Source organism: Tauraco erythrolophus, chromosome 1 (assembly GCF_009769465.1).
Source record: "Tauraco erythrolophus isolate bTauEry1 chromosome 1, bTauEry1.pri, whole genome shotgun sequence".
NCBI lineage: Eukaryota > Metazoa > Chordata > Aves > Musophagiformes > Musophagidae > Tauraco > Tauraco erythrolophus.
Genome location: NC_141465.1, coordinates 109,798,760 through 109,814,972, shown reverse-complemented (window position 1 = coordinate 109,814,972; position 16,213 = coordinate 109,798,760). Strand labels below are relative to the sequence as shown.

General features: G+C 39.5%; 1 protein-coding gene across 2 annotated transcripts in view; it reads right to left on the bottom strand.

Moving 5' to 3' along the window:
• The window catches only part of DCLK1 (doublecortin like kinase 1), a 260,320-nt gene that overhangs the window by 30,555 nt on the left and 213,552 nt on the right, over positions 1-16,213 (bottom strand). For both annotated transcript variants that reach the window (XM_086612767.1, XM_086612776.1), the window contains exons 7-10: positions 14,948-15,056; positions 9,971-10,028; positions 9,076-9,195; positions 3,117-3,263 (exon numbers count right to left, since the gene is read on the bottom strand). In XM_086612767.1, the coding sequence (XP_086468893.1) occupies positions 3,117-3,263; positions 9,076-9,195; positions 9,971-10,028; positions 14,948-15,056 (434 nt within the window). The remainder of the gene's footprint in view (positions 1-3,116; positions 3,264-9,075; positions 9,196-9,970; positions 10,029-14,947; positions 15,057-16,213) is intronic.

Sequence of the window (16,213 nt, the reverse complement as noted above, 5' to 3'; positions counted from 1 at the left end):
GGGAAAAGGAAAAACCAAAGGTGAGAAAGAGAGAAGGGAAAGCTCTTTCCAGTGACCAAATGGGAAGTGACACAATGAGGAGGCTCCAGATGAGCATCTTCTTATGGGCACCCCTTCCAGAGAAGAACATTTCCCTTCACCTCCGTATTTTTCCTATAGTAACTCTATAGCTTTTGTCAGGCCCTGCTCATTCTCCATGTTGTTTTTTCTTGCTAATGGGGCTTTTAGCCTTGGGGCATACATTGGTCGGGGCAGATGCTGCCCCCAGTTAGTTGCTCTGCTTTGTACAGGTCTGTTATAGGCTCGCCTAAACCTAAAGCTACAACTCAGTGATAGGAAAAGGGTAGGGGGGAAAGGGCAGATTCTCACACTGGTGGCCAGGAGAACCTGCTGTAACACCACCATTGGGGTTTGCAGGGGCAAGACTGTGATGGCAACGGTGTGAAAGCAACAGCACAAGAACAACAAGGCAAAAATACTGCCATGACCACTTAGGTGAAGGGTTACAGAGCTGCCAGCAAAAGGCAGGCTACAGAAGGCGAGTAGAAGGTCTTCAGCAACAGAAAAGCTAAGATCCATATGGCATTTTGCAAGTGCTTTCTAAATGACACAGAAATAACCATAATTGCAATCTTTTGATAGAAGGAACTCCCCATCTCATTTGACGGATAAAAGAAGATAAAAGTAGAAAGGTCAAGAGACACTAAGGCCACAGACAGTCAATGTCAGAGACAGGGTCAGAATTCAGGTAACCTAAGCTGGTTCCAAAGCACTCTTCTAAAACAGCATTCTTTCAAGGACCTGATAAACCTTAGAGAATTAATATAATTTGTGAATAAAATGCTTGCTTTTGAGAGTCAGGATGCTGCAAGAAGTGAAGCGCTGCGTCCTCACTGCTCAGTATCAATAGCAACGTAGGACCTTTACATACACACGACACCGAAAAAAGCACTCACAAACAATTCAACTACAATGAAAACAGTGTGATCATTCCCGGTAATGGGAAATTACCAGTGATGGCTCGGCTGGTAAATCTAATTCTCTCCCTGTTGTCCCCACTTCCTACCTACCTTTCTCTCTTCCTCACAAAGCTTCATAGATTTTCATAGATTTCTAGGTTGGAAAAGACCTTAGAGACCATCCAGTCCAACCATCCCTAATCCCCCATTAAACCATGTCCCTAAGTAGTTCATCCACCCTTTTCTTAAACACATTCAGGGATGAGGACTCAACCACCTCCCTGGGCAGCCTATTCCAGTGGCTGACAACACTTTCAGAGAAGAAATACTTTCTAACATCCAACCTGAATCTCCCCTGACCAAGCTTATACCCATTTCCTCTTGTCCTATCACCCATCACTAATGTAAAGAGCCCTTCCCCTACCTCCCCACCATCCCTTCTCAAGTATTTGCAGGCTGTAACCAGGTCTCCCCTCAGCCTCCTCTTTTCCAGGCTAAACAGCCCCAACTCCCTCAGCCGCTCCTCATAAGTTTTATTTTCCAGCCCCTTGACCAGTTTAGTCGCCCTTCTTTGGACCCGCTCCAAGAGCTCAATATCTCTCTTAAAGCGAGGGGCCCAAAACTGGACACAATATTCCAGGTGCGGCCTCACCAGTGCCGAGTACAGGGGCAGGATCACTTCCCTGTTCCTGCTGGTTACACTATTCTTGATACACGCCAGTATCCCATTGGCCTTTTTGGCCACCTGGGCACACTGCTGGCTCATATCAAGCCGGTAGTCAACCAACACCCCCAGGTCCTTCTCCACCAGGCAGCTCTCCAGCCACTCTTCCCCGAGCCTATAGCGATGCTTGGGGTTTTTATACCCCAAGTGAAGGACTCTGCACTTGGCCTTATTAAAGCTCATGCCATTGGCCTCAGCCCACTCTACTGTCATCAGACTTTAGGCATTTAGAGACATTTCATGACAGCAGCAGGACAAGCCTTGCCCCAGACCAAGACCCCCTGCATGCTCCAAGTCAAAGCAATAATGAATTCTGCCACCTGATTGCTATAACTTCTGCATGCAGCCACCTATGAAAACCAGCACAAGGGTGGGAAAAGGAGTATCAGTCGTTAGTGTCTAGTGAAACTTACACCCAACGTGTTTTTATCAGTTTCTGGAAAACGACAGGCAGGCTACTTCCTCACCCAGAACTGTAAAGGCATCTGCCACTAGATGAACCTCAACCACAAAAATCCCACTCTCTGGAAGTTTAGTAAGGTCTACTTGAGTCAACTTTCCCATAAAAGCTCTTCAGTGTCAAGAAAGACTAAATGCATTAAGTTATGGCAGAGAGCATACAACTGAGAGAACTGATATTTTAGGTTATCTAAAACATTGTTTTATGATTGCAGAATACATGGAGAATTGAGACATGTCGATACTGGAACATGTCAGCGAATTCGGGAAAACTCAGAGAATAGTAAAATAATCAGGAGAAATTAATTTCTCAGAACAAATAAAACTATCTCAGTTGGGGAATACTATTGTTGCATTCAAGAGTGCAAAATTCTCAGGACTAATTGTCAGGGTATGTTTTTCATTGTCTTCACTGGATATGGCTAAAAGAGATTCAGTTAGGAAAAGAAAGATTTAGGCTATTTAGGAAAGGGGCCTAATAAAAAGTGCCAAAGGTTATTTGGGAGATGCAGCAGGGAAAGGAAGGACATGGAAATCACTTCCCGGCTCTGCACTGACATGCTACATGATTAGGGCACAACATTTATACCCACCACATTTGTAAAACTGAACTGCTGCTAATTACTGAGGCAGCTGCAGAAGTATGGAATAGTTTATTGAGGACAGAACACCTTTGTATTTATGAGAAGCTTGAAATTATACTGCAGCTTACTAAAAGCTCACTTCTAGTGATCGTTGGAACAACTCTGCCTCTGTGTCCTGGGGAACAGTCTAGACATACCAGCTTATGTTATTGTTCTTTTTGTGATAGCTGTTATTCTTAGGAGAGCTTTACAACACTAAGGTTAAGTTAAAAGACCAATGACTTAAAAAACTGAAATAAACTTGGCGGGTGTGCAGGAGGGAGAAATGCAAGACCTTTACCCACACACTCCCAAGTTATCAGCAATACCAAAAGATGAATCTTCACTTACCAGTAGATTCTCTGGCTTGATATCCCTGTGGACAATGTTCAGGCTGTGAAGATATTTGATGGCACTGGCCAGATTGTAAAGCATCCCACTGGCATCCCGCTCTGTATATTTGTTGGTGGAAGTAATAGCATCAAAAAGATCTCCTCCCTGGAGAAAAATGACCATGGCATATGAGCAACACTGCTTGTGAAATGACTCAAAAATTTAGGGATGATCAAGGAGCATCATTTATAGAGGGAGAGGAGGAGGGAGAAGCAGCACAGTTTCCTTGAAACTATAAACTATGGGTACTGTGATGGCATCCCCCATAATGGCAGCTGGACGCATCAGCAATTCAGAACCATTTGTCATGGCTTAGTCGGTCAGCCAAGAGGCCAATCTCTATTACAAACCATTCCCACCTGCTGCTGCTTTTGTAACACGTCCAGTACTTGCCAACCTGTGTGTTTAGAGACTCTGTTGCAAATTTCTGGCATGCCTACATACTTGCCTGTCACGATGCCGTATACTAACCCTTGCCGCTCTTTATTATAATCACAAACAGACTGACATCAAATTTTTGCCCAAAGCCCGACTGAACTCCAGAAAGATGAAGGATCTCTGAGTAAAACTCAAAACTGCAACCTGTCATCACTGCTAGCGTATTTTAAAAGTCTGTTTCAATCTCATAAAACTTTGAAAATGTGGATTTTAGAAACCACTTTTTCTACACAAGACATGAAGTATTTGGTAGTGCAATACTTCTTGCAGCTGATGCTGAAGAACTTGCCAGCATATATGCCAGACAATCATGCTGGAAGACATTTAAGAATTAACACTAGTATTTCACCACAGCTACAAATACAGATGGCAGCTTGTGCCATTTCCAGCTCATCATGCCATCTAATTCAGCTAAAACCTACTGTCAGTGGAAGAAAAACAAGAAAACAAGAGAGAAAGAAATAAAGAAGAAAAGAAGGAAAATTTAGTAGAAGTCCTCAAAGTTGAAATGATCTTGACCAGAATTTGAGGCAGCTATGACATTTGGACTGTATTTCCAGAGCTGAGCTGGCAAGTGGGAAGATGAATGTGTAAGTGCTTAGAGAAAGACCAAAAAATAAGTTTAAAGAAGAGATTAAGGAGGAAGCTTGTCAGAGTGGAGCTAAAAACAAACATCTTTCGAAAGATACTCCTCAGAGGTATTGGGCCTTTTGGCCAAAATCAAAGCAGCACCATAAAAAAACCACAGATGAACAAAACAAAATAAAAAAAAAAAAAAGAGGAGGGAAAGGATAATTCTGCGAAAACAATGCGAAAAATCCCTGCTGCAGTCAAAACATAAAGAAAAAAAATATCACAGGAGACTGTATTTTAAAGAAAAAGTAGGTATTTTCTGAAGGCAACAGACGAGTCTCAGCTTTGCCAATTCTCATGATTTTATCAACAGCCTCAAGTTATTTGCTGGGTTTTTTTAAGGCTCAGCTCCACAGTAACACTGTTTTCACAAAGAGAAAGGAGGAGGGGGGAGAAACAAAAAAGGAATTCTTCCAGGAATCACAGCTAGAGAGAAAAAGGTGGGAAAAGACAACCACCAAAGACTCAAACCTGAGAAAACAGATATTACTGTTAAAAAAGCCCAAACGATCTATTTAAAACTTTGCATTGTTGAGGTGCAGCTGAAGTCTGCCAGGGCAGGTTTATTCCCACTGCAAAACCCCAGCTTTGGAAACTGCTCGCAGCCAACCATCGTCAAATCTGGACCACATCAAAACCTTGTGCTCTGGCTGGTGACTGAGCAAGATCCATCAAGATACATAGTGTCAAGGAAAAGGAGGAATAAAAGGCCAAGTTAAACCAGATAGAGGATTAGAGAGAAAGGCCAAATATTTGGCAAAAGTACAATACCATGTACTTCATGGCACTATCTGATCCGTAAGTATTAGATATCAGCATGTGGCAAAATATGTGGGATAAATAATCTATCTTCCCTAAGCTCCTTCTTGCGAAGCCCCTGTACCAGCTGCTTTTTAACATGAGGCAGTGGATTAGGCAGATCTTTGGTCTTATCTAACACGTTCCAGATGCTCAGAAGAAGTGTCAATAACATCAGCAAAGGATCTGCCTCCAAACAAAGAAAACCATCTGAGCTGAGATATGAGGGGCAAGAAGGAAAGAAGCTGAACCTTAAAAAGAGAAGGGAAAATTTTGGCCTAGAGTCAGAAGAAAAAGCACAAACGTTCACGTGCAAGAGAAATCGAAACTCAGAGAAAGACAGAAGCTGCAGAGCACATTAATGGATGGTCAAGCCAATCTGAAGCAGGATAATTTTCTCCATTTAAGCAGTCTACTTTACTCAGTACAGGTAGCCTGCTAAAAAAAAAGAGAGTATATATTTAGTCCGTGGATTTCTCTGCAGTTAAAAGAGAGGTGATATCCTGGAAAGGGTTAACAGAGCTGACAGCTATATCAGGCAGAATTGTTTTCAGACTTCCCTTTCCCCAAAGAGCACTTTAACCTGCAAGGTTCTGCTTGGCCGATTCACGCAGCAGGTCACTATCATTTATTCAGGCACAAGGGGTGAGTTCAGGATGACATTTCAGTCTTAAATCCCCTCTTCTGGAGGGAAATGGGACCAGCAACATCTGAATGCAGTTTTTATCATCTGTCCACATGAGGAAGCATACTCGGAAGTACAGTAACCAATTATTTATTTATTACCTTGTTATGTAAATGACATAATCTCTCTTTTCTTCTGCAAAATTGAAATCATATCCTGGAGCAGTAAAGGAAACTCTGCAATAAATCTTGCTTGTTAAATCGGCCAAACCCCTGTTAGGTTTGAATAACAATTTTGTTTCGCTGTGTAAAAAGGCAACGTGCCAGAAACCGGGTCCTTGCTTCCTTTTACAAGCACCACTTGCAATGTGTTTATATTTGTATTTATGAAGTGCTTTTTCTTACACTTTACAAAGCAGTGAATGGCCTATCTGCCATGAGGTGAGGGCAGTATTTGCAGCAGTCACTTATGTCAAACATGTTACTGCCAATTAATGCAGGGTGGTATTAACTGAAACCGTGCTCTGCAGCATCGAGCCTTTTCTCCTTGAATTTCTTTCCTGTCTCTGAGTTTGATTTAAAGTCAGGTCTTCAAAAGTCAGTCAATAACAGATGGTTAATCAATTCTAACAGTGCACACTATGAAATGGTAACAGTCAGCAATCAGTGAATTAACAATTAATGTCTTTCCAGAAATGCCTTCCTTGGTGCCCATAGAGTATAACAAGGCTTTTTTTTTTTCCCCAACTAAATATTAAAGAATAGATGTTTGTTTCAAAGAAACAAAGTTAACTTCCCAGGATTGGGATATTTCTTCTAAATCTCTTCTATTATTCCACATAAAAGTAAAGAACATTAAACCAGTGCTCTCTAGGATATCTGAACTACAGAGAGGTCTATAAAGCCCTTCTATAGCATAACTAAAAGCATAAATACCTTGTTATGTGCAGCAATCTTGAGGAATAAAGAAGTAAGAGTGAAAAAAAACAGATTTTTCCAGAAAGTGAATATAATGGATGGTTTTCATTATATACATCTTTTTGGCTAGTTATTTTGTACAAGTTTTTTGGTCCCCTCCTCTCTTATTTAGCTGAGTAGGACTTTGATTAAAAATCCACCCGAGACTACAGTTTGAACATTTTTCAAGCATGAATAGCACAGCAGGTTGCACCCATAAAACCAGCTATGTGCTTACGTCTTGGCATGCTAGACAAGGCACAGCTTTTACTTCTTAGTGCACCTCATGGGGCCAGGATGAAGGATTTGTCAATGCAGGCTGAAGCTGTGGCTACATTAGATTACAACGCTCTGCAAGAGTATTGGGGTACCTTTGAACAAGCTCTCATGGATACTGGGAAAAACCTACAGTAGCATGGATCTCAGAGTGAGCTCACTTATCATAGAAAAGAGCAGTAATTATTGAATAATTATTAAATATTGTTAGATGACTAATAGCATCAGATCTGAAGCTGTGCTATTTCACATTGCACTCCTAAGTGCAACAGAGGGCCATGACTATGAAGAAAGTAGGGAAATTATTCTGGGATTCGTTACACAGAGACATCCATGGCATGGAAGAGTGATAGCATTTTGTTTTTTTCTTTGGATTTAAGGTCTCTATCAGGATAAAATGGGGATGCCTAGTACCCTGTCAGCTCCTTGTCACCAGCATGTCTCCTCAGAGCTTGGAGGTCGTGGACAGTAGAGTTAGCAACACCATAAGCTCCATAGCACCACTCAAGTCAAACAGAGCTTCTGGCAGGCTCAAACCTAAGAGGACAATGTTGCCATCTCCTAAGCTGTAAGGCACGACTTGAGTTTCTCATGGATAACAAGGATATCCCAGCCTGCCACAAGGACAGAGAAAATCTGTGGCTATCCACTCATGGGCCACACTTGACAGTCTCCCAGCTCTGTACTGGGAACATGGCTTGGTGTCACCACTGCCGCCACAGAGCACAGGGCATAATGGAATGAAACAAAATACTTTTCATTCTCCTTGCTCTCCTATTCCAGTCCAGAGATTGAGAAGTTCTTTTAGAAACATTTGGACATGGGATCATCCTATCTAACATCTCAATAAGATGCCTACATTAAGAGCATCCCCTAATCTCCACTTACAACCAGTGCAAAGCAGGTAACAAACAATCCTGCTTGCCAAAATTGCTTTCTCTCACCACCTCTGGTGGTGCCTGTTTCTAACCGTGGATATAGAGAATACCTATTGAAGGTGACCACACTTTTAATTTAAGAGAAATGGAAGAGATCTAGGTGCCAGGGTTCAGAGTGCCTGATTTGCTCCCAAGTGTTGAGCATGCACATACAACCTGTACACAAATGCTGCTGCTGGACAGCTTTATTGTAATCTTCATCCTTAATCACTTAAAATTGTGGATTTCCCAAGTGTAGGTGCAATAGATTGCCTACGAGAACGTGCTGATCAAGATACAGAAATGGAGGGGGCTGCTGGAAGATCTCCTTCCCTCAGAATAGTTGAGGAAGGAAGGAGAATCACTAGTTCCATTTGTGAATGTGAAAAACAGGTATATTCTGTTTAAGTAAGTATGGAGGACAAAATGCCCTCAGTGGTTTTCTGTCCTAATTTAGGCAATTTACTCAAATGTATTTTTACCACCTTTTATGCACAGTGACATACTTATGTATTAGTACCAGAACTGAGAGCTAAATCCATATTTCATGCACTGCTCTGTTGACAGTATGAGGGCAAGAACTGATCTGGTCTGAATTTCATAATCCAGTTTGAATATGTAATTCCACCATAGTTGCTAAGAAGAAATAAATAGAGTCTCAAATATAAAACACTGCATTTGCAATCTTACTTTTCAGAATAGAACCTTGCTTTAAATAGCAGGTTTTTGTCTTTCATTCCCCCCTCCTCCATCTTAAATTTAGATTATTATCAAGGAGGTAAGCCTAATAATGTGTCAATATAAATCACTAGAGAAAAAAGACAGGTAATATTGTTTAAATGTAACATAAATTAATAAAAACTAGTTAAACTATTTTAGCAAAGCACATTGAATTTTGAAGGGTAGCTTTTACGGCTATTTGATCCAGGTGTATTTTCAATTCATCTTAAGGCAGATGCCTTTTTTTGGAGATAAAAAGTTTTAAAGAAAATTCTTTTGCAGATCAAATGAAACTGGTGAACTATCCATTGAGAACTTCTGAGTGTGGCTTACAGAAAGCTAGATAAATATTAGAAATATTTGAGAGTTATAAAAATATCTGTCAGTGGGTTAAACATCTTTCAGTAGAGTGCTGGACAAGACTACCTTTAGAGATCCTTTCAATTTTAAATTATTCCATGATTCTATGATTTTTAGTAAGCTTTTGTACAAATGAAATTTCTGAATACGGTTGAAATAATTCTTAGTAAGCAGCTTATCTCCGAAATACTCACCTTTACAAGTTCCATGACAAGGTACAACTCTGTTGGCATGTCCATCTCCTCAATGAGAAGTACAATATTAGGATGCTTGACTCGTCTTAAAATAGATACCTCATTTTGGATCATGTGTTCCTGCCACACAAAAGAAATCTTTAATGACTATGGGTTGGTGGGAAAAACTTTCACCTCCATTGCACAATGGAAAAGGCAGAAAGAATTGGGACCTGCATGGATTCTTCAGGGTTTTTTAAAAAGGTAAGGGATGTTGCCTCCAGTAATATGGAAGGAATCCATCTAAAAACAACATCAATGTGATAACTGAAGGAACAGAGGACACAACAGAGAAAAAGAAATGTAGGAAAAGACATGTTTCTAATGCAGAGAAAAGCTAAATACGGATGCTTCTAAAATTTTTACTCTAGTGCAGAGTCTTTCCACTTAAAAATATCATAGCATTTTCTCAGTGAACTTTTTGTTATAGATTTCAAAAGCGAACAGAAATTCACTTACTATAAAACTGACATCAATTTGATTAACCTTGCATGCTGTTTAGACATAGTGACTGGTGGTGTTATAATTATTGGTATTATTTTCCTCTTTTCTACAACATCTGGGATTATGAAAGCTAGAGGACATAATTACAGGGGTAAAGATCAAGAGGAGTGAGTGTAGCCACACACAACCAACCAACTGGAGAAACAACACACAGATCTAGAAAGGCACATTGCAGCCTTTTATACTGATACTCCAACGGTCTCCAGAGAGCAGGCAAAGGCTTCAACCAAAAAGATTCTAATACTTGCCAGGAAGAAGACAAATATTGACAGCTTCCCAAAGTGATTTCTCACAAAATGTTTCTTGGGAAAAAAAAAAATCTTTTGGTCTCATTTGATTTTTTTGTACTTACTTTTCCTCTACATTTACTTTTTTTGATTATTTTCAGAGCATATTCTCTACCAGTTGATCTGAGGAAAAAGAAAAGAAAAAATTGTGTGTTCAATCACATTAAATATTTTTCTCAGTCGAGTTTCTATTTGTCATTTGAGCACAGTAGGTCTGGGCAAGAATTCTATTCAAGTATTTGTTTTGTCAAGAAATGAAGCTTGGATCTGTTTGGAATTATGAACTTGAACCAAATGTATTGAATATGTGTGCCAAATAAAAAAGTATTAAGCATTTTTTTTCAGAAAAGAAGACATTTCGATTTTTTTTTAAAAAAAAAATCACTTGTTTTTTTGATTCCGGAGTGGTATTTTTTATTTCTTCTGCAGTTTTATGTAAAAATATGATATAGTATTTACAGATCCAAATCTTCTCAAAACTAAAAAGATTTGTTTTCTAGGAAACAAAAAAATACACGCCATGGAAAATATATATTTTTTTTTACTTAAAATGAAGAGTCATTTATTTTATCTTAGCACTTGCGACTGCTAAGGTAAAAAAGTCAATCCTTGGAATAATGTCTTATTTGTTCAGTAAGTATATGACACCTAGCAGAGTTAAATATGATGTTTATGGGACAGAATATGAAAGGTTCTGGAGACAGTAAGAAATTATAATTAATTCAGGATAAGAACACTTTTCTTTTTAGCTTTTTGTTTTGGAAACCATATAATATTTATCACTACCACATACATAGATATTTATTACACAGAATGCTAACACAGAAAACTAAGCTTATAGACAATTTCAAGATATCAACTTCTATTTCTTGAGTCAAGTTAGAAAACCAAAAGATGGCTGCAAGGACAATATCAAGAAGCTCTGTTCACAAGCTATAGGTTCACTATAAGGTTAACCAAAGAATAGAAAATATAATAAAATGCTCTTACTGAAACACTTTTGTTTTGTAATAAAAATTTGAAGAGTTTACAAAAGTCTAATACATTGCCCTTAGGAATATGTTTGGATAAAAAACTGAAGGAAAAAATAACCTCTCAAGCATATAGGGTGATTTTTTTTCATTCTTCATTTAGCAAAACATAGTTAAATTGATACATTACATTGATATATAATAAGTTAAAGAGAGAAATGAATGTGCCTAAAAGTGTGCACAGTCTGTCAAGTAGGACATGTAAAGTGAGTCATAAACTGAAAGCACTGCTTTAGGGAAATGACTGGGCATTTTCATTGCCATATTTAAGAGGAGACCTCCTCTGGCAACAATATACCACTAGGTATTAATTTAAGGGAAAATGAGGACTTCAGTAAAAAGACAAAAAACCCCAAAACATTAACTCAAGTTCCCAAAGACAGCAGGGAGCAAAGACAGTATATATTAAGACATCAATTAAAAGACTGTGCAAAGAAATCACACTGAATGATGACGTTTATGACTTGGAAAAAAAGTGCAGCATGGTTGTTCAAGGCTTAAGCAAAGAAAAATTAGAAACTTCTCATATCTGTACTCCTCCACAAAGGGGTTTAATGCCCCATAAATGGCTGCGCTCTATGCAAGGTGCCCCTTCCCGCTGTTGCTGTTCAGTGGCTACAGCTCCAGTTCAGTGACAGGCAGAGCTACAGACACTATTTTGGGGAATGGAAAGAGGAGGTAGTAGAAGGAATATTTATTAGAAATTGAGATATCTGAGGTTCAAACTTGAGCAAAATGTGCCCTCTTCCAGTAGGTGTCTCTTTCAAGCTGCATGGTTGCCCTAGGAATGCTTCCTTTCTGTCATGAGAAAGGAAATTGATGGTTTTTGTTGGCCATGGGAGACTCCATGTACTCCAAAACACTGGGAAATCTGAGCTAGTGAGGAAATGTCAGAATTTGGAAGTGTCTGAAAGTTAAAAATGAACATATATAAAAACACCACAGGACAAATTGCGCATATGATGGAGCAGATATGTAACGAGCAGATGACAACTCTGACTGCTCTTTGTTTAGGTAAAAAGAAAATTAAAGCTAAGATAATGCAAATCCTTTCCCCTAAAAAGCTGTAGAATCACAGGCTGTCAGCAGCGCTGCAACTTACACACCCGCCAAAAAATATGCACAGCCATGCCAGAAGCCCACAGTGAAACGGGCGTATGGCCTCTCACCTATCACTCAACCCAAACAATAAAAAGATGCCACACGAAATAGCAAACATGTTATAGCTGGATAAAAGTCTGCACCCATAGCACTAATGTAGGGCATGGAGTTAGAACTCTAGTTCATAACAGGGGTTCGTAGCAGCTCCCTGGCTGTTTTAACGTTTTGCAAAGTTCATGGAGATTTCCATTGCACTGGAGACAAAAATCTATCTTCATTATTTTTGTGTGTGCATTAGATGTACTTGCGTGCTTGTGTGTGCCTGTGTGTTCACAGATGCACAGAATGGGATTTAGAAGTCTCCACGTGAAAATTTTGAAGATGGTTTTTGGTTTCTATTTGGGCAGTTCGTTGTCAGAGGAAAACGTCTGCAAACGCATTTGAACTGTCAGGGTGGCTGCTCAGTGCACACGGGCCTGCACACTGCTACGGAGAAGAAGCATCCATGTGATCAGTGAAGATGTGTAACGAGAGCCATTCCTACTTGCTTAACACCTCATGGCACTATTTCTTTGAAGTCTCATGCACACAGGAATTGTACGTCAGAAGGAAGCGGAAAAGTCCTCTTCCCAACTATCACTCCATCAATTCTGGCTCTGCAAATGATGGACGTATCAGACTTTGAAGTGAGGTGTTTTCTGCCTAGAAAGACTGTGAAGAATGTTTTTGAAGGGTTTTTGCATGAACTGGCTTTAATTTACCCTCTGAGCCTTTAATTTCTCCTTCTGCGCTTATGATGGCAAGGGTATACTGCTTTAGGAGTGGAAACTAACAGACCTCCTCTTTAAAATTAAATTCTACTTTAATTTTCAAGCTCTCCCAAAGTAGTAACTCCCTGATATACATGAGATCTATGGAATGGTATGGCTCAGAGACCGTAACAGTATGTATCTGGGAATAACTGAGCAATCATGCTATTTGAGCTCATATTCACTAGGTACACTGTGTTATCGGATACTTCTGGGACCATGGCAATAGACAAGAGGACAGGAAACAGTTTTCATTTAAGCACTTGAGGACATTGTAATCAGTATTATTTTTAGGTATGGTGGGACCTATATTTAATTTTGTTCATATCTTTTCTCTCAGCTTGAGAAAGAGTTGTAAAATGCACACTAGCACAATTCAACTGTCTCAGCACAACTGGCATTTTCAGCTGAATGACAGTGTATCAAAACCTCAACCTTCATTTATTTTGCCTTGTAATCTGTTTCTCTCAGTCATTACTCACTTTCCTTTTAGCCTGTCTTTTTCTCTTGTCTTAGTTATATGTTTTCACTCATGTTTTTCATCAGTCATGCTCCCTCCATAGGGTTTTACATTGCTTTCTTGTTTTTATATTGTTTTGCTTTGCTTTCTTTAGGTTTCCGTAATCCCCAGTTTAGTGTTCAGACCCTGGGGTTTGATCTGAATCACTATCGCCCTCTGGATGACCAGCTTCCCCATGAACTCACTCTGATAGAGTTCTAAAGGCCTTACAAGAGCTTTGGCCAAGTCCCACAAGCACACCGTCAGCTGACACAAAATCCACTCTTCTCCCTTTCCCCAACAGCTGTCTTCACGGTTTCTGACTTGCCAGACTCTTTCAGATGCAGAGCAGGACCTGTCTTCTTCCAAAGAGACTCTAGTTTAAAACCAGCCAAGCTAATTTATCATCATCTGCCATGACATCTATTCTTGACTTACTCTCTAGGGTTAATATCACATTCTTACAGGCTAAAGAGCAAAACTTCTTTCTTTGAGCCCAAAGGTGAGGTTACAGTCTTCTGTAAGAGTCTCTTCTCTAGGACATGGTAATAGGGGATTTAAAACTTCACTCATGGAATTTCGTTATCAGATCTTGATCTCTATTGTTCTTTCTTTTGGACATCTCTAGCTCTGGTGGGTGTTTTTTTCCTTCTCTGCATTGCTACTATCTAACATGAACAATATTACAATCACTTCACATACAGGTATCTTCCGTCTTTTTTACCCCATATTCTCTCATTTTTAACAATACCATCAAAAGGCACCTGCAGTTCTGCTCAGAGCATTTCTGTCTTTTGTTCCTTATCTTTTACACTCTTAATGTTGGGTAGAGCCAGTTCAAACACGGTTCATGATTTGCCTGACTAAATTTAGAAACCGACACCTGAGCTCGTCAACCTGGACACTCTCAGCAACACCGACATTCCAGGTGACTTCTGTGACTTCTCTAACCTGAAGCGGATGTCTAAAATCAGTCTTTAAGGGTGACTGTTTTCCCCTTTTAATAGTAAAGGCCAGTGAAGAAGTTAGATTTTGATGTCTGCAGTGTAGGCTCCTAAAGTTGGATAGAGTTCATATAATGGCATAATGCAGGCAAGCAGGAGATAGACATCCCGTTTATTAAAGATAAACACTGAAGAGGTTACTCCTCAGTGTAAAATGGCAGAATAGATGGATCCAAACTCAGCTCTTTGTGCTTTCCACCACCATTGCACCACACAGACAAAACTTTCTGACATCTTTACAGAATGCTCCTACATGTGAAATGTTTCATCAACCCAATGTAAAGGGAGAGTTGCAAGAATATACTGCAAGAAAAGATGTTATTTCAGTGCAAAAAGATTTAACACAAAGAACTAGTAAAATCATGCGGAGCGCAGTAGAAAAAAAAGAAAACAAACAAAACCCACAAAGAATTAAATTCACAGATTGTGCCTTGGACTCCATTTTTTCACATGAGAGAGCATTAGTCTAGTTTTTCCATCTGGTATTGAGATATTACCTTATTACACATGCCCTATATTCTACAAATAAAGACATGTGCTAGAAAAAGCATGACATTAATGATTGCTTTTACAGTAATAAGCATATTATCCTCCTCACCTTTCTATACACTCCTTCACAATAGCAAAATTTCCATCTCCTATAGTCCTTCCAACTTTATATCGCTCTGCTATCGATGCTGGAACCTGGAAACCTTCCTCCAACACTTCTGAAAGAATCATTAGTACATTTTTATTGTTAGTGAAGGAAGCACAGATGTTGCACATAACATGCATTTTAAGTCTATGGTTTAGGAACCTGGAAACCATTCAGAGTCAGTATCTCACTTACTGTACAGTGAAACCATGCTGCTGACATTGTATATACTCAACAGGTTTCACACAGATACAATAATGAAAAATAAGACTTCTGGGGGCTCAAACATACCACCATTCGAGTGTTACATAGTTTACCATTCCCACTGCAATATGCCCCCAGGACAAAACCAAAATTGTATTTTTTTAATTATGAAAAGGCCTCTGTGATCTGCACAAGCGCAGACCAGCCTCCAAAAAGGGCTGGAACTCCTTGACACAGCATGATTAAATATATGTACCAAAGAAGTCCAACACTCAAGCACTTATTTTATTACATCCTGTAAACTGAGACATCCATAAAACTCCTCATGTGCTAAGTGCTAGTTCTCCCCCTCCCCCAATATTAAATATTTAGTTTTTAAACAAATGTTCTCAATAATACTACCTCACATGCAACCTGGGCACCAGATGTTTAGGTAAAATTGCATTACACAGCGTCTAAGCATAAGAAAAGTTTGTCGTTTCATGTGTTTTAGGGCTCATTCATGCATCGTTATTTTTAAACATATTTGAAATAATGTGTTACAAATACCTAACATGCCTCTAAAAGCTGACTGTAAACTGCAGCTGATACAAACTATACAAATATCATATGTAAAAAAAATGCCTCTCAGGAATGTGACTTGAGTTTACGCTCTTTAAGACAGCGCTTTTAACTGTATCTTTATCTGTCCTTTGTTCCAGTTCAGTATTAAGTGAATGTTATGATACACAGAGGCTGGGGTTTGCCTGAATTCACAGGCAGGATGAAGAGTTATGGTCAGACGAGAGCAAACACGCACACTTACGTACGTGTGCGTGTGAACTGGCAGTACCGGAGCAGATGCGATCCCGTAGCCAACTGGCTCAAAGCCTTAGTACGGGGTGAGACTAATCATTTCTAAGTAAAGACCCAGGACTGCAGTATGTTCTTTAGTACCATGACAGACAAGACAAAAAAATTAGTGAAATAATCCAGTTAGCACTGCGTCACCTGCAGAACTAATATCTCGAGTATCCTGCAAGAAAA